At 40.1% G+C, this 27,429-nt stretch overlaps 1 protein-coding gene across 1 annotated transcript; it reads right to left on the minus strand.

The window, feature by feature from the left end:
• ass1 (argininosuccinate synthase 1) lies at positions 1–26,985 on the minus strand. Its single transcript, XM_079657983.1, has 15 exons — positions 26,807–26,985; positions 25,231–25,364; positions 22,488–22,556; positions 21,633–21,821; positions 20,039–20,095; positions 19,854–19,928; positions 18,876–18,946; positions 18,768–18,798; positions 13,443–13,533; positions 9,885–9,969; positions 9,087–9,151; positions 6,349–6,480; positions 4,032–4,188; positions 601–666; positions 1–452 (listed from the first exon to the last, which is right to left on the minus strand). The coding sequence occupies exons 2-15, from the start codon at positions 25,330–25,332 to the stop codon at positions 404–406; spliced, it is 1,239 nt and encodes a 412-aa protein (XP_079514109.1). The 5' UTR covers positions 25,333–25,364; positions 26,807–26,985; the 3' UTR covers positions 1–403.
• Positions 26,986–27,429: the final 444 nt, after the last annotated feature.

Genomic DNA, 27,429 nt, shown 5'->3' on the forward strand with positions numbered 1-27,429 from the left:
CGCATTTCAGTCTGCTTTATTCCTGAAACAATTATTCCCTAGTTACAATATTTGTACTGACCTACTGATGCATAAAAGGTGACAAACTAAAAAAAAATGAAATACTAGTAAATACATTCTAAAGAAATGCTCACCCAGAAAAAAACTATTAATCATCTGTAAATCTAATTCTAACTATTTTCATGGCATTGTGTAACATCTTTTATATTTTTCCTCTCTATTCGTGACAATAGAAGCTTAACATTTTACAGAAAGCGTCTAGTGTGCTAGCTACTGTGCTAGATACCCTAAATATGACTAACAGTAGACAATAAGCCAAAAAGCACAAAATCTAAACCTACTACTGCTTAAGGCAGCAGAGAGAGGAGGAAAGAGAGAAAGATGGTTTTCAGGAATGCACAAGTTATTTCTTGACACTGGAGAGACCCTGCAAACGGTGGTGTTCCCTTAACCTGTGGAGGAGAAGAAGGACAAAGAATAAGGTGGTGGATTAAAGGCTAGTAATAAGGTCTAAACATGTGGAACAAGTCGCTTTAATAGACATTTGTGACTGTTCTGTGCAGCGGTTGAGAGATTTCTTATAATGCAAGGGATGCTAACCTGACAGCATTAATCCTGATGAATCCAGTGGCATCACATGGGTCGTAGTCTCCCTGCACGTCCATGCTGTTGGGAAAATACGGTTTAAAAAAAAAATAGGCTTGTGAGTCCTCAGAGACCAATCTTCAAATTCGCTCGAGGAAAACATTGCTATGAGCAACTACGAAAGGAAAGACTTACAGGAGATTGTGCTAACAAAATGATGTCAATGTTTGGTATCATTGCAGTAAACACAGGAGCCTCATCAACTATATAGGAAAACTGGATCATTGACAATGCTTTGAAATGATATTGCGATCGATCATCGTCTGAATGCTCGTCTTTATCATTGTTTGTGTTGAATAACCGAGGATCAATATCTGCAGAATGAAAACTGGCTCATGTACACAAGCACACAACAGACGCACATAACCCATTTTAAAACAATCCCATCATATCAACACTGAGCCAAGTGTTGAGAGGATTTTCTAATTAGATATTTCTGTATTCAAGTTTATCTGCTTGTTCTTAAAAAACAAAACAAGACGCAAATCTAAAACTTGTGCTACTCTGCTTCTATGTCATTGAGGCTGTCATCTTGTCTTAGTGTGTGCGAGTGTCTCACAAAGAGTGTCCGTGTGCTGTGTAATTACAGCAGTTTCTACCTGCAGTGCTTAATACACTCCCTAATACACTGAGTCCTCTCTTCCCTGCGACACCCCCAGCTCCCAGTGTACAGCCTTCACGCCTTCTTCAAAAGCACTTAGCAAAAGAGGAAATTGCCAACAATTGATAGGATAAACACTATAAAAAGAAAGACCGACGACTAAATCATCTACTCTCAATACAAGGCTCCCTGCCCGGCACCTGAACACCATTATGAGTGAGTGGCTTTAAAGAATATGTGTGTGGGTGTGTAGCTGCGAGCATGGGATATTTTGTGTATTCCTTTAAGAAACCCTGCAGTCTAATTGAGAGTGGAGCCAGCGGACAGTGAGGAGGGTGACATTTCTCTCTCAGAAGGGTGCGGTGACGGGCTGTATTACCACTGTGTTAATGACGCCGTTTACTGTTGCCTGTGGAGAGCCAACAGGATGTCAGCGGGGGCTTCATGCCTAATCTGGTCTGTGGGTGTGTGTGTGTGTGTGAGATTGTAGCAGGTCGTCATGAAGTGGTAGATGAGTGTGCATGTGAGAAACGGCAGCTTCCAGGTGTATCACTGTATGGTACACTACATGTATGCATACATTTGCACTCTTTTAATACTTTTTAATAAAGCACAATAACTTCATATGTACAAATATACATATTTTGTGACTGAAGATGAATAATTGAATTGGACTGTGGGCAGTAGAGAAATGACATGGTTAAGCATTTAAGAAGGATGGCCAAATACTTATCTAATATGTCAATTTATCTGATTAGTGGATTTATTTTATGTTAATATTTCAAACAAGTATTATACAAATATTTCCAGTCAAGTTTCCTTTATGATATGTGCAATTTATTAATTAACAATTAAAGTCACCTTTGATATCAAAATGTATTATTTAAGATAAGATATTATTAATCCCTGTGGGGAAATTCAGGAGTTTAAACCACATTGAAAAAAAGGGCAGCACAGATTCACACAAGATTAAAGATTAATATAATTAAAGGTACAATTAAAATTATATAAAGTTAAGTAACTTTAAAATAAGAAATTATTTGAAATGAACATATATACATATTTGGGTCATATATATACATATTAGATATATTTACATGTATGTGTCCCGGTAAATCCTTCCCTAAGATTTTATTTCAAAAACAGATACGGAGATTATATAAAGTAATTGAATGTTTTTTATTATTAAATATTGGAGACACAACATTGGTTACATTTAAACCAACTAAATATTTTCAATGGTTGATCAGAAGGTAAGAAAAAGGTGCTAATGAAGAACCGCATTACTTGAAAATAGTTGTTGTTCTTCATTAGCACGGTTTAAAGATGTGTTTCACTCTGCATGACTACATTTGAAACTGATTTGTGCTCCCTCATGAGGAACCACTGCCCCATCTGTCAGGGGCCTCCAGGACTTTGTGATGCTGCAACACAACACCTCTGTCTCACTCATGTGTCGGCCCAGATAAGAAATGTGTCTTCACAAGGTCAGGTGTTGAACTGAGAAAGCAAGACTTCATCAGTGAGAGTTTCTTAGCAACTGACTGGATGAAAGATGTATGAGTCGTAGATCATCTTGAGAGTGACTCAGCAGTAAAGTAAATCATGTATTACTCAACACAGAATACTAACAAAAACTGAGACAAAGCTTTATCCAATACAATACAAATGCTATGTGTTAAAAGGAAAGTTGAACCCAAAACAGACTTTTTTTCTGTAGTGCATTTTATCAATCTAGATATATATGTAATGAAAAAAGGTGACACTCGCCTTCCGGTGATTAACACTATTTCTTTCTTTCTACTTAACTACTCCAACACTTGGCAACTTACACCAAAGCTACACAGATTGATAAATAGCAACACAGTTAAGAAGAAATGTATATATATTTTTTGGGGCAATGTCTGAATGAGTACAGTGTCAACTCTATTTATCTCTCTCACACAGGACAACATATCCATCCAAATTGAATGGCTGACCATGTGAGACATGTCCTAGCTTTACTCTTTCTGACCTGCTTAACGAGCATGACACCCAGGTACTTTCCTTTTAAAACCCACAGAAATCTCCTCCCTCCTCTGGCTGAAAAGGCCATTAGCTCTCTGACTGGAGTGTGTGTGACTGAAGAGGAGATGGAGAGGCATATGGAGGGTTTTTACTTTGGTCAGTGCTGAGCCTGGCCAGAGGGCATCAGGGGTCAGCGTCCTGAACAAACCCACTGTTAGTGCAGCTAAGAGGCCACGGGGGTGCAGTAGGCGGGGCTGAGGTCGGGTCTGCCCTCCAGGAACTGAGCTTGACACTTCTCTGATGTCTTTGTGAGGCAGGGTCGGTTTAGTATGTTGATGTAGAGGTCATAAGAGAAACTTGGGCGAGCTGACCTAGCAACAGGCTGATTGGTGAACATGTGGAAAAGGCCGCACTGTGCCAGGAGCAGCCAAACACAGCTGTCAAGAACAAGCACACACTTTGATTCTCTGACACATGGCACAGGGTTTGAACATCAAATTCAATGAACTTTTCAAGCTCAATTCCCTTGAAACTAGAGGACCCAACACTGCATAGTTGGAGGTACTGATCCTTACTTTCACAATTTTTGAGGAAGGTTGTGCAAATGCAGGAGACAGTTTAAAAAGTAAAAAATCCTAAGAACTATTTTTGTCAAAAATATATAAATGTAAGAACTGTTAATGATCCCCATTTGTTTCCTCAGACATACAAACGTTCAATACAAATGATTGGAACCATGACACATAGAAACACAGAATGACATTATGTCCTTGCTTACCTGACCAACTCTTCATTGTAGAGGGACTTGGGTGACTCTCGTCCCATGATGTAGACCTGGCCCTTGAAGACAGACAGCTGTACTTTGCCCTCCACATTCTCCTGGGACTTGTTTATGCAGTGTCGCACAAAATCACACTCGGGACTGTACCAGAAACCTGAGGCGAGCAAGCAAACAGAAACATATTTAAATAATATATGGTGAAGGTTTGTTTAAAACTGTTTTAGTTTCTATTGTCTCATATTTGCATTCATATATATATATATATATATATATATATATATATATATATATATATATATATATATATTCATATATATATATATATATATATATATATATATATGTATATTAACATCAACTATTATAATGTATTGTTATCAATTAGAACATTGGGGAAACTATATACACGATGGAAAAGTGGAGAAAGAGACTCCTCCTCTGTACATCTACAGGCGTGTGTGTGTGTGTGTGTGTGCGTGATGCCCACACACTTGTCTTTCATGAGCTGAAACTGTGTTTTGGTCTCATTTCTGTTCCAGGTGAAGTTCATACTCCCCTTTCTTTTGTCTCATTTCTCTGACCTGGCCCTTCAATCTCTGAGACAGATGGGCGAGATTGTGTCTGTATATGTTCAGAGGTCGGACACGCCCCACTCAGCGGGGGTCCTCCTCTCATCCGCGGCTGACCTCCACCTCATCATCTGGCCATGTTCAAAGACACAAACCTTCCCCGTCTCGCTGCCTCTGGATTGGCACGAGGCGTCCGACATGACAATCGAACACAGGCGCAGTTACATTTAAAGCCGACTAGTTTTATTCCTTCTTCATGTTCTGTGTACATGTTTCTCTATATATCTCTGTACGGTGATTTTCTTGAGGGATATTTCAATGATTATTATTTTCATTATGGATTCTTCAATTACATTTTGTTTTCAATCTTAAAGCGAGGATTTATATATGTTACATTAAACAATAAGGATTTATTATTTACATTTACATGAAACCACCTTTGATTAAATCTCTCTAAATCGATGACGGAATTAAATGACACATAATACACATGTAGCTGTTGTTTACTTTCCCCTTGTCCATTGCTAAATCTGTACTGCGCTACATCTAATTGCTGCAGATTCTCTTGTAAAAATGTGTTTGGGTAATTAATGACGTATTTATGCAAAACAGATGCAGGACAGGCGGATTGTTAACATAAGCCCCATTGCCAGCAGTCAGCTATCAATCTGCAGACTCATTAATGATTTAAACACACATTGGGTTTAATCTCTGCCCTGCTTCTGGAGGTAGCACCTGTGTGTGTGTGTGTGTGTGTGTGTGTGTGTGTGTGTGTGTGTCCTTTCTCTGGAGGGTATAACTGAAGTGGCCTAGTAGTCAGTCTCTAATGGCACTGATCCTATTATGTGGATGAAGGTGCAGGAGACTGGAGACAGAGCAGAAGGGATGATTAAGACACCTGAGCCGAGAAAAGCTCACACACACACACACACACACACACACACACACACACACACACACACACACACACACACACACACACACACACACACACACACACACACACACACACACACACACACACACACACACACACACACACACACACACACACACACACACACACACACACACACACACACACACACACACACACACACACACACACACACACACACACACACACACACACACACACACACACACACACACACACACACACACACACACACACACACACACACACACACACACACGGTAAGTCTTTCAGTCTGCCGATAGTCTTTCTGCCTATCGGTCCACTAAAACTGGTTGAGAAATCAACTTGTCTCATGTTGTGTCCTGGATGAATTGAGACACTGTTTCTAAATATCCTATTTATACATTTATGATATTTATATATCCTGCATGTCCGTGCTGCAATTTTGTGTTGCTTATTCCAGGAATTACACACAAACATTGATATACAGGCTTGGTCTAGTTTTATATCTGACATGTACAATTACCAGTGATGATCACCAATACGATTTTGTAAAGGCAAACAATTGAGATGGTGCAAATGACAATAAGGCATAATTAATCAGTTAGGAACATATTACCGTAAGTCTTTATGGACAGTTACTGTGGAAGTCTAATGCCCAATCGTTGTATACGCAGCTTAACCTGTACCGAGATAAATATACCGGCATGCCCTTCTTTAAAGTTATGACTAAGCAATGAGGCCAGAGATAGAGGGGAATGAAAGACAATACATACAACAGATTAAGTGAAACCATCTTATTAGAGCGTGTATTATAGGGACTTACCGTTGTAGACGAGTTCAGCAAATTTGATCCCGAGGCCCCGTTTGATGCGACGCACTTCTTTGTCCATGGTAAAGGTCTCAATGTCTAAATGAGCCTGGAACAGAATTGTGCCTCCTGGGGTTTCATAAATCCCTGACGAACAGAACAAAAAGAATACAAAAAATGTTGTATCATCTATCATGTTTTTGAGACACAAGTTATAGAAATTGTAGCAAATAGTACACATAATCCTCCACCACATCACTTAATTTGATCACAACAAGCACCTCTGTCCACACTGCCATCATCAGAGGCCATTCATAGGAATACAAGCCCTGTTCTTCTGACACAAAGCTCTATTAGCAATCAGCCGGCTGACAGACAGGCCTTCACAGCGCTCACAGAACATGGATGAGCCTGTCCTGTGTAAATGACAGGGTAGGAGGCCCCTGCCAGCCTGGAGCCCGGACCTAGGCTCTGCCTACCCTGCAATTTACCCCCTCTGGACAGGGAGGGAGGGGTGAGGGGAGAAAAGATGAGGTAGATGGCAGGAGAAATGAAGCTGCCAATCACATGTCAGCTAAAACAAAAGGGGGGCAGTGGAAGTGCTCCCTGACAGATTTGACAACAGAAATTGGAGTTTTATCAATGACATCCATTTTTGTCAGGGCTGAAATTGTGAAAAACCTGAGAGTAGGTTTCCCAAGCCAATACATGGTTTCTCCCATCATCTGTCAATTTGAATGATTGTTAAATAAAAATGGATTTACTGCCAACCAGAAGTTTTGAAGCCATCAAAAGACAGCTAAATGTCACAATTTGAGTGGTGTATTATCTTTAAAACGTGTTTCTGCCATTTAAACAGATTAACACCATTTAATCTCTTCCGATCTGGGAAGCAGCTCAAATCTGTAAGACCCCAAACACTCCTAAAGCGTTCCTGATCTGAAAATGGAGAAGCACCTTCTTTATGCTGGCGGCCAAGAGCTTAGCAATGCTGCTAATTGTCTAAATCCTCAAAAGGTTTCCACCTGAGCTAGAACGGCTTGTGGCTTTTTAGTGATCCAGGGCCACGGAGGGCACGTAGGGACATTTCCGTTGGCTCTATCAGATAAATCAGTTAAAGATGCCCTCCAACACAACTTGGCTTAAGTACCCTAAAAGAGAGCTGGCTTATCAGCGAGGAGCAAACAATGAAACGCTATCTGGGCCAGCTCCGACAGTGGCAGTTTAGTTAAGCTTAAAGAGACAACACCCCCAGTGGTTTTGGAGTTTTAACTCTTTCATACGGTTACTGCAGGTATGCTAACCATGCTGCAGGCCTGAAGGGGTTCAGGTCAGGAATGAATTCTTCCTGCGCTGATCCCCTTTAACCCTTGGGCAAAGAGTCCATCATAAACAGGCAACACATGTTTAAAAAAGCAGATCAATATCTTTAAATGAAGATTTAAGTACAATTTAAAGTGAAACTGTGCTATTTAGAGGAGGGACATTCCTGTATGAGTAATGTCAATACATGGAAACAATATTTAAAATGTTTTGGGGCTGTAAGAATGATTTCAGTGCATCAGTCTTTGAGTTTTTACAGTAGCAAGGACTGGACGTCAGGCAGCCTGTTAATGATTAAGAGACACAGCAATTTCCGACTGCTTTTGATAGGTGCACCTCTGCTAACGCCATCACCGGCGCACAGGTCAAAGGCCTGACAGCACTGTGACAGGTGGGAAATGTTAGTCTGACACACAGGCTGTTGAATGTTTTGTAGCACAGTGACAACATTCTTGACAAACCATTTCAAACCCCCCCGCCTCCCTGACCCCACACAAATAAAAATGACCCAACACAAATAGGTATGACATGTGCCCATTCAATCCCTCCCATCATCTATTGTGCTAACAAGACTGCCAGTCCAGAGGAGACCAACATGTACACTTGATGGTAGTTATTCAACCACTTGGACACCTTGTGCTCCACCTCTTCCTACTGCTTCAGTGGAGGAAAAAGCTTTGATCTTTTGTTCAGTCGAGGGGAGAGAAAAGTGGGCTTCCCATTTTCCAATTTCTACCTGCCAAGTTGCGCCACAGCTACAAGTCTGTTGGCCAGTCAATTTGCCAATCATAAAACATATGGGGGGGGGGGGGGGGGTGCGTCATGCAAGGCCAGGACAGCTCACTGCCCTCGTGCATTAGCTGCAGTAACACATGTAGAGATCTAACAAAGGAGCTTTTCAAGTTGCCTGTTGACACCAGAGATAAAGAGACAGAAACCTCCCTGTGCGACTGCATGTGCACATACGTGATCCACTGTGTATTTGTGTGTATCCAGTGAAGCGTGTGTGCCGTTATCTTGTTCCCAGTGTGGGTGTTTTCTGTATGTTTGTGCATGCATAAGAGAAGGAAAATAACTTCAGTGGCTTTTATTCCAGGTGAACCAGAGAAAAACCTTTCCTTGAAGGAGAGTGTGATTTTCATCCGGCCCGCTTTAATGGAAGTGGAAAAGCAGGTGTGACAAAAAGCACTCATGTAAAATAACTGCAAATTGCATGAAAGCCCTGGACAGACACTGAAAGGAAAGCTTTTGAATAGATGTAGAATTAAAATATTCAGACGTTTTTCAGAGAAAGTGGCAATATGTCTCCCTGCATATTACAGCGTATATCACTGTTTGTCTATGTGCACCTGTCAGGCTGATTTGTATACAGAAACAAATATATCATTACCTAGACAGTTGAAAATAAATATAAATGTTTAATTCCTTACCTCTGGACTTCATGCCAATGAAACGGTTCTCTACAATGTCAATCCGACCCACGCCATGTTTTCCACTAAGAGAAGGAGGGCCATACACATTTCAGTGGAGAAAAACCTGCTAGACTCAAACATAATTATCTTTTTATACACAATACAACATATAATTACAAATTCCAATGAATACAGAGAAAATAAAAAATAAATCACACCCTTATTTTAATAATTGTCTGAGTGAAATATCCAAACACCTATGAGCATCATTGGTATAGTGATTAGAAGAAGCTTTTGTATCTGTTTTGTTCATCATCTACTTTCCTAAAATATGATATTTAGAATAGCAAAGCTAAAAAATAAATAATCCCTTGACTAAACACATTTATTCGACGTAATACATGTTACAATTTAGTTTTCGATGCATGTAATGAAGAAGCAACTTTAACTTAACCAGATGCCTTATAAAATCAATTGCAGTGTATAAAGTTAAAGACAATTTCCCCCAAAAAGCCCTCATCTGCAATGAGCTTCTAACGGTGTAGATCACATATATCTCCTCAGATGGCTGACCTTCAGTACTTTTTATTTATGTCGACAGAGAGTGAGACAGAGTGGAGGAGACAGGGGAGGGAAAGCTTTGCTGGGATCTGATCCCAGACCAGCAGCGACAGACACACTTGATTCCAGATGTGGTGCGCTTAACCACTGCTCCACCTCTGGGGACACTTACATAAACATAGTAAACAAATCATACATGGAAGGTAAAGGTGCTTTCAAATAAAAGCTTTAATGACAATACAAAAAAAGGCTTACCCAATCTCATTGAGGTATGAGAAGATATCCAGGGGTGAGTCCTTTGATGTGGTCTCCTTCACATTGGTCACCTTCACAGGCACTCCTGAAGGGGAAACAAAATTTATTATATTACAATTCATTTGTTTCTTATTTATAATCTTTGCCCTGAATTAATTGAATTTCATTTGGAACCCATCTTTGGGATAGTGTTAAGAACTCAATAAAACCATGTCACAATCTAACTGGCAGGAAGAAAAGTAGAACATTAGCATCAGTTTCAAGCTCTGCATTGGAACAAAGTTTATTGCATTTTTCCTATCTAATAGAAATAAATTCAAATCATAATTTGATGTTAAAGATTCAAAAACTGAAACAGCAATTAATGTAACATGTTCTTCTTATCTTTGTAAGTTAAAAGAAATGTGTATTTTGATTTGAAAATAAAAATGTATTTTGTCCAGTAATTCAGTTTGTAGATATGATATCAATGTTTCATAAATATAGCCTTTAAACACAGAGCTGTCATGGTCCTTTGGGGCTTTTTTGGAAGAAAAACAAAAACACACCTGTATGCATTTGTATGATCAAATTCCAAACAAGAACAGAAGTCTACAGGCTAATCTACAAGTAATGAAGCACCCAAAGATTCATTCAAGATTCAAAGGCTTATTGTCATAACATACAAAACTACGGTGTAATTATGTTATTTATGAAAAACTTAGATTGGAGGTTCCTCAACAATGCAATTTACAAGACATACAAAAATAAATATTAAAAAAACACAATTAAAAATAGTGCAAGCCCAAAGTGATTTTCAATTATATCGGATAATCAAATTGACAAATAATTCGCACGAATCTAAATTGATACCTGACAGGAACAGTTAATCGACCAGTTTGTGAAATGGCTTTTAAGAAACCAATTATAAAATAAAGAAATTGCAAAGACTTGATACAATTTGCTGACAAGTGCTCATTATCTCAGCCACTGAAATCAATAGCTGTCAGCTAAAAGTAAAAGCCACCACAAAAGGAGGTGGTGAGAAAGGCTAATAAATTCAAAGGCCCAGCTCATTTGAAAGCTGTGAAATCGTGGGCAGGCCTTTTCCTAATTCAATTACACACGCAGCTTTGTTACCCATACTCTCCTTAGCGCTGAGATTTTTTGCACCACTGGGTGTTTGTGTGTTCATGCGCATGTGCAGGAGACAAAAAAAAAAAAACAAGTTGCAGATTCATCATCATCCATCTACCTGGTATCATGTCTCAAACGCACACACATTTTCTTTTCCTTTTTTTTTTTTTTTAAACACCCACGCTCAATCCACACACTTCCTCTCTAAAGCCTCTTAAACCAAGTACACATCAATCACTGTCATGGACCTGCTTATTCATGGCCTTCAATGAGCAACATGGGGCCAAAGGTGGAGGCGAGGAAACAAACACGAGACATGGCTGTGTGTCCTAGTGTGTGAGAAGGGAATATAACCATGTGCGCACTACACAAGAAGAGGATAAGATCTGCTGATATTCCCTCTTCATCCACACAGTGCTCATTCCTATACACACACACTTTAGCATGCCTGCAGTTGTCAGTCACACAGCTTTGAGGTGAAGAGCAGCACTTCTGTTGGCCTTTCAACCGGCGCTTACAAAGCTTTGATAGGAATGACACGTGAAGGACTTGACACATTTTTTCGGACAAGGGCTTTGTTAATGGCCCATTCTCATATCGCGGGAATCGTGCTTGCTCCCATGGCAGAAGAAAAACCTACCTCCCAGTGCAGGAGAGGGCAGTGTGGATGGTGCATTATCAAAACTGCACCCCCTCCCAGATACCTAATAATTAGATTAAAAGTTCAAATAAATTAAGTGTCTGAACGTGGGAGTGTAGGGGCTGGCCTTTCGTCCCTGCGCTCTCTTTTTGCTCACTCTCGCCATCATACGGGTTCGATCATTCACTGAGGGGTCTTTTTCTCTCTCCGTGATCCTTTTCTTCAGTTTTTTCGCAGCCTAACAGTGCAGACAATGGGAGCACAGACACAGTTGTAGGAAAAATTACTGCTTTACATTTTTCCTCTCTGTCTCTTTTTCCTCTATACTTCTTTGGTATGAAAAGAGGGAGGGATGATTTTTTCTTTTCCTTCTTAAAATAGGGAGAGAATCTGGGAATGGAGTGTTTGACGGGGGAAAAGGTTCCTGTCGTTAAATATTCTTTTTTAATCAGTGAGAAAACTTTGGTGAGAAAGGCAGGGATGAAAAGGTGGGAGGGGGAATGAAATGAAACATTCTTGTGCTGATCTTGTGCTCAGAGGGAGGAGTAGGCTCGGGCCTTTGTGTGGACAACTAAAACAGCTTTTGTCATAGAGTGCTCAATAAAAGGCACAGAGAATATGTGTGAAAACGTAGCGCAGGCCTGCAAAGAACCCGCGAAAGCAGACTCGATTTACTACTGCATCTCTGTTTGACAAAAGCATATCTCACCTCCAGCTGAACTGACACCAACCTACTTGTTTCTTTGAGAAACTGCTAACACTTTACCAGTTTCCCAAGGAAAATATTCAGAACACCGTTTCAGTGCAGATACATATTGACTTCTCAATGGCATTTTAAATCGTCACTTTCAGCAGCTTAAGTGGTCACAAATGTTCCCACCAACTCTTCTGCCAACCTTCTGAACTTCCCTTATATTACAGCTCATAAAAGCTGCCCATTAAGTCAATATGATCAGAGGAGCTAGTGTCTCTCCTCCGATTGAAGTTAGTGATCTGCAGCCTCCACTAGTGACCAGGGATGATGAAGGGACATCTGTGCCATTTGCCCCAGGCTGGGATGTTTCTTGCCATTTACTCTTTACGCAAGCATGTGACACTTTCCACCATTCAGCTCGGCCCTCTTGGCAATATATCTAATGAGCGTTTCTCTGGCCCCTCAGGGCTTGGTGTATTAGCTGGAGTTAATGCTTCCGGCCTGTGTGTGCCCTGGAGCTAAACATGGCAGCTTTGGATCGAGTAATGCTGTGAAGGGTTGAGGATAAGTCTGGGTGGTCAGGAAGGGTGATAAAGTGCAACAGGGTCAGTATGAGAGCTGTAGCCCTGCGGCCATAAACACCAATGTTAAGTAATAAGGAAGAACGTGGACCCTGAGTGAGGATGGACCCTATATCTCATTGATGCAACAGAGAAGTTCAGAGCTGATAATTAGATAAACAAATCATGCTAAGTAAACCTATAATAGGAAACAGCCTATTGTAGCCAATCAAATGTAATCAACTAATCTGATTGCAAATTAATTCGACCTAAAATCGGACATATTGCAAGCTCAAATGCAAGAGACCAGGTTGCATTAAGCAGACAAACACCAAAATCAATTTCACAAATATAAGGCCGATTATATTCCAGATGTTTTAAATTGTTCTACTTAATTGTGTTGCAGATCTTTCTTATATATAAAGGGAATTAAAAAACATATTTTGTATATATTAGATATTTTTTGGCATTAGGTTTTTAAAAACTGTTAAGATGATAAGGTTAAGGCTGACAGATATCAACAGGTGAACCGTGTACGAAACACAAACCGTTGCTGAACTCTATCTCAAGTACATCGGGGGTGTTGGGAGACTCTTCTGGGTTCTTGGTCATCAGGTACAGGTCAGCCGGAGCATTGCTCTGAAACACACACAAAGACACACACTCACTCTATTTCACACACTTGATTCCCCTTGATGAATAACGCAGACCTTCTGAGACCTCTTCAAAGTGCGGATGGGGAGACTATTGTGTGAGGTGATAACGGACAACTCCAGACATAGCGAGAGAAGAAAAGAGAGCATGATGCGTGAAAAAAGGGAAACCTGAAAACACCATCAAGAGTTGAGTGGGGACGAAAAGAAAAAAGGAAAAGAAAATCAATGTTCCATTTTTCTCCTCTATTTGATTCATTTTCCCTGCGAGGCCCTTCACCACAGGGGGAAGACGGGGTAAAGTGGGAGGCAGCGAGAAAGAGAAAGGGCAAAAGAAAGAAATGACTCCTATCCACGAGAATAGTGAACACTTGACAAGTCAAATCACACCTGATAATATAAAAGGAACCTATTAGTCCTCAATATTATTCTGCCTGTCTGTGAAAATCTTAGATCTGATTCTATCATGTACCTTTGTTGCCTACATGCTTTCACTTTCTCTTGTCTTCCAGTTTTCCAGTTTTGATTTTCTGACTGACATTTCCCTTTTATTCTATTTCAAATGACAAATGTTGAACATGGGCATCACGCAGCAAACTCCACACCCTAAATCCACTAAAGTTGTCCTGGGTGACAGATGTTTGTTGTTTTTCCAGATGGTGGGAGCCAGTAAAGATTGCAGTAAGTCAGCGTTGGGACCTAAAAGAGCGTGGCAGTCTGACGTGTCCGCCCAGCGATGTGGCCCTCCAACAATTACACAGCATTAGGACAAGGCGATGGCCAATGTCTCCTGAGCTGAGGCAAATTGCAGGGGGACTATGCAAAATAACTACTGGGTGCATTTAAATGGAAAGCTTTACCAGACACTAAATCATCATACAATAACTAATCGGCATCGGCTCGTCGCCTGTGAGTGAAGAGAAAACGAGCAGAGCAATCACTTTCCTTCCTTTTAACTAAACACCAAAATTGACTGGGAAGGCGCCCGTCTTCCTCTCCTTTATTTTCTGCCTCAATGCCCTGAAAGATGCCAAATGAGAGTGAACAGGAGAGGGGTGAAATGACTCCCCTAAAAAGCCTTTTGATGCATACTTTGAGGGGGAGGACGATGGACTGAATTTTAAATACTGGAGAATGTGAAAGTATATAGTTCCTGTGGAGGCTGCTTGTAAACCAACGGTTAACATTTCCAATCTTCAAATAAAACACAGTGCATATTAGCATTGTCTGTATGTGTTGCTAACTTATGAAAAAAAATTGAAAAGGTCTTATTATTTTTTATGTTTTTTGACATGTTATGCACTTCTTAAACAAGCAGGCCAAGATTAAGTCTTTCTGCAAAATACAGATGGCACCTAAACAACCACTTTTTCTTTAAGCTTTTAATGAAAGAATATCTCGATTTCTGGTTAAGAAAGAATTCAAATTAATTTCCAGTTTTAGTTTATAACCTATTTGACTCTATTGCACAAAATCATTTACTACTTAACTGCATGGCTTAGATAGAAGTCTCATTTTAGAACAAATTCCACTTGTTGAATTAAAAACAAAGTTAAAATCTATAAAGTCATGCTTCTGGCTTAGGAACGCTTGAAAACTCATGCATGCGCTAACCAAGAGAGCTCAAACTTACTCTTGGACTATTGGATACAAAGAAAAAAAAGGGAATAGGCTTGTTTCCAGTGAGCCAGAGATCAATGCATTTCAATTCAAACCCCCTGCAGGTGGACCTGTCCCAAAGCCATGGCCCTGAAAGAGTGGAAAAGGTAGAGACAGAGAGGGCGGGGGCGGGGGGTATTGGTGGGAAATGGGGCATGAAGCTCACCATCATGTAGCGCTGAGCAGCTCCTTTGGCAGTCTTTGCTCCTGCCATATTGTTGTGCTAAACGTGGCCCATACAGCAAAGAAGAGGGCTGACGCATGAACTTAAAGCAAGTACATTTCTATCTTTCCACATATTAGTTGCCTCATTGGTTTTCAATCGAAGCCAACAGAGCCAAAAGAGGGAGAGGTGGCAGGAGGGAGAGGGGGAGGAAAGAAGGGGAGAGTTGAGAGGGCGATAGAAGAGAAGAGGATGGCGAAAACCTATTTGGCGCAATGATTTGGAAATTACACTTAAATCACCATGTTTCAAGTCTGTCATTGTCTTTCAAATGCAAACATGGTAAATTGAGACAAGGATAAACCAATATACGCATACTGAAGGGACATTACATTCTTAACACCACGGTTGTTTTGGTTAATGCTATGTCCTCGGATGAATTGAATGAGGATAACAGGCACCTTTACATTGAAGCAAAGCTATAGAGATAGCGAGTTGGACGCAGGTAGCGCGGTCTAAGTATAACAGGTCAGACCAATCACACCTGAGGGAAGGCCGATTACAAACACTGACCTCCTTGCTTCAAAGCACACATACACCTACAAGCCCACTTCCTTCCCCTACAGGCATCCTATGTCTGTCCTTCTTTCCAGCCAGCCATGCGGCCAGCAGAAAACAAGATTTCATTTCCTCTAGGTGAGCGGAGGAGAGGCGTCACGCTCCTTTACTCCTAATCAACACGAGCAGCAGCTCATCAGCTCTCTGATCAAAGAGCGCGGTGGGCCCGAGGAAGCCCACTGACACAGGCTATAATTAAGACTGAGGTGATGTTTTAATGACTCAGGACGAGTGTCAGGCTGCCTCAGGCTGGGCCCTGACTGCCCATGTGTGGAGGAGGTATGGGGAGAAAACTGCTAACAAATTGCTGATCAAATCTGATGAATACCTCAACATAAGAAATGAAGAGACATGTCTATAAAATGCCTAGACAGTACTATAATGACCTACGGATGGATGATATGGTTTAAATCTTCAATGGCAGAATTAAGCATTTTACAATGCAATGCCGAGTATGAATCCAAATATGAATTGGAATTCAATTGAGCAAAAATAGAAAGATAACTCCAAATAATCCTGTTAATTAAATATAACATTACAAATCAAAATCCTTTAAATGCAGTATATCCATAAAGTAGTCCTTCTAACTGTTTTGCAATATTGCTTTAATGGTTAAAACAAGAACAGATAGATTGAGGACATTTTAAGAACCTTTTAAAGTTGGAGTGTGATACATTGTATTTACGACAACCTCTATTCTACACATGATAACACCAGTTTCCCTGGGCACATGTCTTCACATAGGTTAATGCTGCCAGATGGGGGTGAGTTTGTTAAAAAAAGTCACCAGGCCATTGTGCTACAGGCAAGGTGCTCCAGGGTTATCAGGAAGGATACAGTGTTAATCATAGAGTAACCTGAACTCTGCTGAATCTTATCTACAGGAGAACATATGAGCGACCATTTGGACATTTCCTAATCTGACTGTGTTGAGCAGAGAGGGGCCTTTGTACGTTGTTGGGTTTGAATAGTTGAGGTCCACCCTGTGCCTTAAGGGCTGTAACTGGAGGAGAGAGACAGGCTGATACAGAGAGGAGATACTTAGAACAAGATGACCCCGTGGGTCAATCAGAATCTGTCATGTTGGTTTGAGTTGGGTGAGAAATTCTCGTTTTTTTACATTTGCATTAATAACCTGCTTTTAAAACCATGTAAATAGATATTTAACCTAAGAATTATATTAAGATGTTGTTGTTGTTAGTGTGATGTTGATGTTTACTCTGACCCTAATTAACAAACTTGGAAAAAGTCCAATTACCAGAGGGGGACGTGCCCCCAGAGATTTTGGCTGCTAAAAATTACTCAATAATCCCAGCTTGTTTCAAAGTTCCAAATAGAATGTTGGTCCCTGCCCCTGTGTAATGTATTCAAATCCTTTTATCACTATGGACCCATGGACCATAAATATTTCATTGAATTTAATGCCATTAATCGATTCAATATTGGAGTAAATGGTCCAACACAAAACCCCTGAATGAAATCAGTTACACAATACTGTCATCATACATCGCTATGCCATTGAGCCGGTTCGCCTCATTCTTTTCAAAACATTTCTCCACAGGCCGACCACTAAAGAGGCAGCGGAGGGGTGGGAAAGGGACAGAGAAAGAGAGAGATAGAGGTCTGTGAGTTACAGTGCCCTGCCCCTGCATCTCCACTCCAACAGAGTGGGACCCCTCGCCTCCTTGTGACACCCCGTCCATTGGGGACTCATCTGTCTGGCGCGCTGCCTTTGTACTTTACTGTTACTGGTGACATTTTGGTGTCACGGTGTCACGATGAAATGGCTCCCCTCCCACGTCGCAGCCCGCGGCGGCGCAACCAGTGGAACAATGAGGTCCCGAGGAGTTGGGGCTGGAACTCAGGAGGCCCCAGCTGGGCGCAACGCCCTAACCCTTCCCCCTCCCCGGCTCCCATGAAATCGGGAATTAGTCGAAGCGTTGCTGACGACAAGTCAGTGTCTGTGTGTCCCAGGCTCTTCCCAGGGCCCGGCGAGGACCCGGGGTGAGGAGAGACAGAGACACAGACACAGCGACCAAGGGATGCGAGCTTTGGGGGTCATCGGGGGCAACCTGTATGTACTGCGCTGACCTGTGACCCCAGCAGAGATCAAACTCTGATTCACCCATGGCACTGTGGGAGAGAGTGTTGTGTTTGTCTCTGGTGGGGGTGGCATGGGTCAGCAGAAGGGACCGTAACAGTGCTGCTGTGTTATTTTTAACGTTACTCCAAAAAGGGTGAAACAAATATATATGTTGTTTGTTGTTGACATTATGTGTGTGTGAGACTGTAAATATTTACTGTACTATATAGCAAACTGTACCAATACTAAAATCTATTCTTCAAGGTCTGATGAATGTTTTGTGTACATCGACTGTCCCGATGTTTATGCAGAGCCTCAAGACATTTTATCTTGAACTTTTTGGGTGTACATCTTTTTTTCACCTGTAAAAATAGTGCTAATGGCTTCAATTCGTTTTTGCAGGTTCTTGTATGATGGGATCGGTGATTTAGATTAAAATTAAACACTTTGGATAAAAGTCAGAAATGTCATTGAGCATACATTTCTGCGAAACAAAAATATGGTATTTAAAGTGACTTTTCTGGAATTTAACCAGACCTTTTCTTTTATTACATTAAATGTGTCGGTTTCTTAAAGTATTATATCAGCACACTCATTAAAGAAGGGGCAAAAAGAAGGACAAAAGTAATACCTAATAGTATAGGACTAAGGAAAGGAATCAGAAATGTATTGTCATGCCATTAGGAAGTGGTCTTACCTTTGGATTCTCCAGGATGCCGGACTCATAGCTGTAGAAAAAGATTATTTAGTCTATTATTTCTGATTGAATAAAAAAGTAATATAGAAACGGAAGACTCCTACCCACCTTATATGCATCAGGTTGGCATCCATGCTCCATGGTGCCTTAAGAGTGACCGGCACAGGGATGCCATGTTTCTAGAGTTTGACATAGAGAGAGAGTTGTTCATTTACACACTTTTACATACCTGAAAGCTAAAAGTACATAAAAGGTAAGAAACTATAAATCAGGGCTATACCTGCCTGTCAGAAATCTGAGAATACAAGGAACCAAGCAAACTGGCTGGTTTTTGGCATGCTGTGAAACTAAATTGCATTGTTTTCCTCACACTGCTTTTGTCTTAAAGAGACGGCAGTGAAAAGAGCAAAAACAATCAACCAAGAATGATATGTTTGGTATGTTCAAAGGGAAAGTCAAGAATGTAGTGTTTTAGGATTGTGAGATATCAGTTCTCCAACAAAAGAGTGGTGTTCACTAAAACACCATGACCACCCTCTAGTGGGGAAAAACCACAATCTAATGGGGACATATGAGCCGTGTGCAAAGGATTGCATGCATGGTCAAAATAATATAAATCTGAGAGTGGTTTAGTTAAATTATAATAATCATGGGTTTGAAATGAAATGAAAGTAGAGAGCAGGGATGTAACAATCAATCTTTTAAAAAAAGGATTGAAAAAAAACATAACATGAGAGGAACGCTCCATACAGATGTAAAATAAGGACATGAGAGTATTTGAGAATGGAATAAATTGAAACAATAAATATATTTAAGGCTTTTTTTACAATAAAATGCAGCACCCATATTTCTGTAATCACTGCTTTTCTTTTCTTATTATGCTCCTGAGATATCATCCTGCTTTAGAGACATTTCAAATGTAATACTTTTAGGTTGAACTTTCATCTGTGACATATTGGATATTTCTGTGGAACAAAACATTTTCTGCTGTTTGGACATTTTATAGACTTTCTATTGCCTGCCCTAGATACCATTGAACTGAAAAACAGATTTTTCCATTTGACACAAACAGCCCGATGGAGTTACCTGTGCGTAGTCCATCAGATCTATTCTCCCCTTGAAGCGGTTGTAGAACTCGGGGATCCTCCACGGTGCGATGATCTGCACAGAACAGACGGAGAGAGTGTCGGCCTCTGCAGCACTTTCATTTTTGAGATGCTGTGTCAAACAGTTCCATCCATAACCTCCATACAGTAAAACAGCACACCTACCTTAACCTCAGGGTAGAGGGCGTAGCATGTGAGCTCAAAACGTATCTGGTCATTTCCCTGCAAAGCACAGACACGAAGGCTCAGCGTTATGTACCACATGGGAGACAGTGTTCAGCTGAAATTCTATTAACAGTTTAAAATCAACAACAGGAAATGAAAGTGTGCATATAGGCGCTGAAGTTGTCATAATTCAAATAACAGTTTTGTGCAACTATCAGTCTAAACCCCATATATATTATAACACCAAATGTACAAAATTACTAAAATATATATTTTTAATAATTGCAGATTACTTTTATTTAATAGATGAATCGCCAAAGAATTCAGCTGTATTGCACAGCAGTTTTTGAGCAGTGATAAAGTTACATATCATTATTTGAGGTCTGTATAGCATGATGTGGTATCTGTCTCCATCTACAGGAAAACTGTGGACACTGCATTTCATCAAATGACAGTCAATAATATATTTCTGTAGAAGTGTAAAAAATTGGTAAAGGTATTGTATATTAAAAGTTATATAAAACAAGTAAATAAAGAGGATTCCTTTATTCATTGACAATGTGTAATAGTAATACTGTTCATAACATTTTAATTAAAATATTAGAGCCTTAGTCTAACATCTATTTTAAGTGCTTATTCTGACTGAAAGAGATGATAAGTCATGAAAACTTAACCAAAGGTTTAAATTGTTGTGCGTCTTTCATCACTTAACTTCTATTATTATATTGTCATTTTGTATGAGAAAATACAACAACTTAGAGGACTCCATATAAAAGCATCCTGAACACATTTTTGGTTAAAGAGCAATTTGTTTTCTTAGGTGCACAATATGTGAAACTGACTCAACACTTGTTGAGAAAAAAACAGTTGTTTTAATTATATTCTAGTTTCACAACACTTTGTAGAAATGTATACATCTTATTGGTGTTTGTTTCTTTCAAAAGAGCTATCTATCCATACAATTGACTGAAATTACAATGGGTAAGTAGTCAACATTTAATGTAATGCAGGCTTATTACCTTTTCACTCACTCCTGACTCATACTAGTCAGAAATTATTTGGCAGGCAGAAAAAACATATTTGCATTTTCCTTTGAGCTGCAGTGACTCATGTCATTTAGCTGATGGTTCAGTGCAAGGCGAGAACAAATGCAGACACTAAATGATAACATCTGTCTTAGATTGGCAGGAAATCTAAGAGAATAGCATTTTAGTTTCTGAAAGTAGGAGGTCAGAAATGGCTCTGAGGAGAGAGGACTTCTGTTGCAGATTGGTTAAAAACGTTAATGTTCAACATCATGTCCAGACTATGGACAGTGACCCTGTTATTTTGTGTTTAAAATTCAAACTGGCTGGGGCATGCTTGTGGATCCGGCAAAAAGCCTGTAAACACAATTTTGAAGCTTGAATTGCAGTCAAGGAAACTAGTCTTTATTTCCATATCATTCCCCAATTGTACTCGTCTGTCCAAACTCTAGTCTAAAGGCAAGTTTATGTCGATATTCTTTAAATAGATGTCTTGGATTTAGTCATATTGACAGATTATTTATCCTCCTTTCTCCAGAGTGTAGTCTCTCGTCTGGGGGTTGGTTTACCTTTCCAGTGGCACCATGGGAGACAAACTGGGCGCCCTCCCTGCGTGCGATCTCCACCTGACTGCGGCCGATGCAGGGCCGTGCGACCGCCGTGCCCAGCAGGTAACGGTCCTCGTAGACCGCATTGGCCTGAACTGCAGGCCAGATGAAGTCCTCCACAAACTCTGAACGCAGGTCTTCAATGAAAACCTGCACAAGAACGGAAGTCAGGGCACAGAACAGGGCTTTATGATTCCATTCATCCCGTTAATGAATTATTATTTATATATTTTCCTTCTAAGAAAATAACTGATTGTTTTGCCACAAAGAGGCAGGTACTGATGTCCATTCGTAACAGCATGCTTTGACATTGTATTTGAAGAGGCTGGAAACTTGGTTTTGCTCAATATCATTGCAGTTTAAGGCCATAGAGAACCTTCAAAACCACATTTGAAACACTTGTTTACTAGTGTTACAATATACACTTGTTTACTAGTGTTACAATATCCTATATATGACATACATATAATATCAGAAGTCAGAGCTTCCTCATGACACATGAGGAAGCTCTGAAATATGATAGGATAACTGAAATTTGACATATTATGTCTATGTTTCCCTTTAGCACATGAATGCTAGATACAAAAAAAGAAATGCTAGATAAAAAGATGCTAGAAAATACCAATATGTTGCAACCTTAGAGCTACAGGGGACCCAAATGTCCCTTGTTTGGACCTCTTAAACATATCAGCATTTTGTGAAACAATCAACTGACTCTTTTCCAACAACTTTTGGGAATTTGGAAAAGTCAAGGTGAGAAGATTTCAACTACTGATGATCCTTTAAAGTTACATCATCTTTCATTCTGTATCTTACCTTCTTTGCACCAAGTTTTTCTGCCTTTTTCCGGGCAGCTTCAAAATCTTCATCTTGCCCAATGTTGGCCTAGAAGAAAACACATTCAATTGCGCATTAAAAAGTACTATATAGAATTGGGAGGGATGAAACTCTCTTTAATGGTCACACATGCAGAGCACACAGCACACAAAGTGACATTTGTTCTCTGCTTTTAACCCATCCTAGTACCAGGAGTCTGGAACGATGTGCAGTCACTTCAGTTTAGAAATGCTGTGAAATGACATGCAAGCCCTCCATATATAAACCTGGGCTCATGACTGCGCAAGTGTTAACTCTGTCAATCTATGATCTTAGAATTCAGATCACGTCTGTTGAGATGTAGAGGCAATCTCCTCACAGAAACCAAGCTTGCACAGCACCTTTGGGCCTGAAGAGGCTGCATGATCTCCTGAGCTGAACACTAAACAAAGGACCATTTACCTGTTAAGACAACACATTACTATGCTTTAGATATTTTTAGTATTTTATCATGTACATTTCGTTGCTTTTCTGATTATACCTTTCAAGAACATTAGGATGAGTCACATACGATATTACTTTATTTGTCAGATCAAGTCTGAAATTTGACTTGCGTCACAGCAGCTCCATGTCCAACATCAACAGACAAATATCCAGACAAAATACATGAAACACAAACAACAAACATTTAACATAACAGCACAATCAGTGAGAGAAAAGCTGCTCAAAGAGCCTTCAGCGTACATTTGACCTGGGATTTAGCTCTGTATTTACTGTGAGGATTGACTGATGCACAAAGGAGTGCTTCAGTCTGACTTTATTGAATCGTGGGACCCTGTATCTCCGATCAGAAGGTAGCAGTTCATATTCACTGTTCAGAACATGGTTTGGGTCAGAGATGATGTTGTTGGACAGCCTCACTAGGTTGTTATGATAGGCTGAGTCATAGAATCTCTGACAGGGTTGACCAACAATCTTTGAGCAGATTTTTAACAGGTGGAGCAGTTTTGATTTTAAAGCTGCTGACAAACATTTGTACCAGGTAGTATTGCAGTACATGATCACAGATGTAAAAAACAGAAGAATTTCTCTGCTCGCCCGAAAAGACCTAAGACGGCGGAGAAAATCAATTATTTGTTTTGTCCTTTTGCACAGATATTCAATGTGATACTTCCATGACAGCAGACGGTCAATCATTACACCCAAGTATTTGTATGAAACTCCCTGCTTGATTTCATCTGTATGGATGACAATGGGGACTTTATGGGAGTCAGATGGTGAGCCAAAAATGATTTCCTCAGTTTTCTTGGTGTTGATCTCAAGAGCATTGCTATCAGTCCACTCCACCACCTGATTTACAGCCTGTTGGTGCAGCTCAGGGTCGTCTGTGTTAGCAGAGATATTATTGCAGTATCATCAGAGTACTTCATGATGACTTGATTTGGTGTGTTGGTACGACAATCATCAGTGTATAGAGTAAAGAGCACAGCTGAACTCAAGCAGCCCTGGGGGGCCCCTACATTGGTTGTGATGGCAGATGACAGGGTTTTGTTAACCTTCACAAGTTGCTCTCTACTAGTGAGGAAAGCAGCATACCAGTAAATCAGGTATGGATTTACTTCCATTTTGGCCATTTTTGACACCAAGATGTCTGCTTGTATTGTGTTGAATGCTGATGAGAAGTCTAGGAAGAGGGCTCTTGCATAGGTGTTACGTCTATCTAAATGTTTAGTGATGATGTGAACCAGAGTGGCCACAGCATTTTCTGTACCGCACCCTTGTTTATAGGCAAATTGGTATGGATCAAGTTTGTCTTGTGTTGTACTGATAAGAAATCGGAGCAGAATTTTTTCTTATTATTGATCTATAGTCCTTATGGGCATGGGATTTTGGGCCGCGGTTTGATCTGTGAAGTTTTCCACGACAGAGGGATGGTGTGCATGTCAATAGAAACCTGAAAGCCGGGTTGCCACACTGGAGCCAGCTCAGTAGCAAAGTTTTTCAGTAGAAAACTGCTGCACCCATCTGGCCCAGCAGCTTTCTTGGTGTTGGTGTACTGAAATGTTTTTCTGACCTCTTCGACACTGATGGTAATTTTGTCAGAGGAAGCAGGTCTTATGGTTTTGAGCATTTCAGTGCACTTTGCAGAATTATCCAGTGTTATTATCAAAACGGGTAAAGAACGTGTTTAGTTTGTTAGCAAAACAAAATTCATTGTTCGTCACAATAGGTTTAGCTAAGGATGACAAACTGACTGTTTGTTGACGCAATCTTCTCTGACAAGCTGAAACATGTGCATGGTTTCATAAAAATGTAATTAAGCGTTGGATCAGTGGCTTCTATTCTCTTTTCAAACCCCCCCCCCCCCCCGGAAAGGCAAAAAGGGTTGGGGGGCTGCACCTCACGTGCCACGGCAGTGAACTACAGACAATCAGCCACCCCTCCCCCACACCAGATCACAAAACAACTGAATGGACAGTTAGAAAACAAGAAAATCTGCCTGCTTTGCACTTCTCAACTGCACCAGGGCAAAAAGTAAATCCAGTTAGATCCTCTGGTGTTGGGAGTTAACCGGAACTGACTTTTTGCAGCCAATGGAGAACTCGTACAAATGGAAAGACAAATTGTATCAGCTTCCTGAAAACAGTGAATCATAAAAACGGCAAAGATACATGACATGCCAAAGCAAGTGGTTCAAAAAAACTGACTCAAGACATCTGTTGCACAAACTGGTAAACCTTACCAAGAATGCAATCACGTCGTAGCCCTGCTCCTTCAGCCAAACCAGAATACAGGATGTGTCCAGTCCACCGCTGTAGGCAAGAACCACGGTACCTTTAGACATGATGAGGGCCTTCAGTCCAACAGGTAGATAATCTGTGGAGGGACAGCAGACAGGGTGTTATATCAGTTACTACGCTGGTGCAGGATGAAATGTTAATATATAACCTCTTGCAGATAAAAACTTGATTACATTTTTGAAAAACAAGCAATTTGACAATGCCAAATTGGGCTCATGGAACTTGTGATTTGCATTTTGTCTGACTTTTTAAAGAAAAAAACAATTACATGACTGGATGACAGTTTAACTAATAAAGCAAATGGGTCATTCTACAGAAAAGGTGGAAGTACTTTCACTTACTTTTGCAGACACCAAAATACATGACGTTGAGCTAATACTCACATTCATTATATATTGTCTTTCAAGTCTGTCATTAGTGTTACTAACTTCATAGCCCTAGGGGTGAACATTTGAATGGGAAAATGTATTGTATTGAAGAGTTAAACGATTTTGATATTGACTGAAGCCATATTTGGTCTGACACATTGCAGCCATTTTGTTAAAATGGTAGTGTTTTCTCCAAATTGTCACTGGTGTTACTCTTCTTCCTGGTAACACGTAACACCAGTGACATTCCTATACAAATAAGCTTTGTATAATGTATAAAAATAATAAAAATACTTTAAGCTCTACTTGTTGTGGATTCATCAAATTAAGAGTTAGTTATTGCTATTTAACAGGTTTTAGATGTGTTTAGAAGGAATATATTTCAGCAGATTTGTATCACCCAGATTCCACCTTTTCTGTAGAATGACTCAAATAACAATAAGGTGCAGTCCTAGCGATCAATAAGGTGCTCTCTCAGAATCATCTACCAATGCAATGAATGTGCTTTAAATGTAGTAAGCATAGTCAGCTGGCAAATATCCAGCTTAATGAATACAGTTGCTCATCCTGTCTTTCTTTTTAAATGATGATCAGTTTTAAAACATGTTTCAACCATTGGATTAATCACTCAGCACTTGTCAGAATATGGTATGTATTTAGGGTGGACGTTAAAGTTATCAGCATTGCTTAAGGAGGATGACATCTCCACAGGTGGTTTCCTCACTCACATTCTATTCAGAAGATGAGTGACTGACAAAATGTGTCATTTCAAAACAAAGCTTCCACATGTGCCAGAGCCAGGGAATGGAAACGAGCTCATGTTATGTGGATAAATGAATTTTCACGTGGTCAAACACCCTAACCCCAGTTTGTCTCTCCTGTATCCTAACAACTTGGCATTTGGCAAGCTTGCAAACATTAGCTAAACTTATTGTTTTCCCAATTGTTGGGAATAGCTAGCGAACAACATAGCATACGCTACAAACTGCGCAGCAAGAATGTAAACGTTCCACTCATGTCAGTTGACACGACACGCCGTTTGCCACTAGATACTGCCCAGTAAAGTCAAGGCGGTCGCTGCTCTGGCTGACAAATTACATTATATTCATTCATTCTTAGTTCAAATATGAAAAAGGTTGGTTTTACTTACGAAAGAGTGAGTTTCGTGAGTCAAACAAACGTTTTCCGGAGAAGTATTGTTCGTCAGTGTTCGGTGAGGACTGGAGGAGGGCAGTGTGTTTGATTCAGCGGCTGATCCGGGCTAACTGGTCCAGCGCACATTGCGTCATCCATAGACCTCGAGGAATACTGAGCTTCCTGTTGCAGCTGCTCATTCACTCACATGATGGAGTCTTGGACAATGTTTAACAATAATGCAAGGGAAGATATTCTTGAGTTATACGAATTATTCATTAGTTCTAAATCCGAAATCCTTTATTTGTCCCGCAACAGGGAAATGTACATTATTATTACAACAGCAGATAAAGGGGGAGAAGAGAACAGAAAAAAGAAAGAAAAAATGGCTAAGTATGCAAACGTTATTAATAATAGGAGATCAGAATAAGTAAAACACAAAATAGCAGATAAGTACACCATGGTAAAAAAAAAGTAGCAGGATATACTCTATAATATATTTTTTTAAAGGGACCATAATTGAATTAAAGAGGTAGCTGGTAATGTATGCCAATTGTAATAGAAAAATATTATACTCACTTAATTTAATAATATCGTTGTGTGATTGTTATTTACTAATGTTTATCTACTTTCACTTCT

Source organism: Notothenia rossii, assembly GCF_949606895.1.
Source record: "Notothenia rossii genome assembly, chromosome: 11".
NCBI lineage: Eukaryota > Metazoa > Chordata > Actinopteri > Perciformes > Nototheniidae > Notothenia > Notothenia rossii.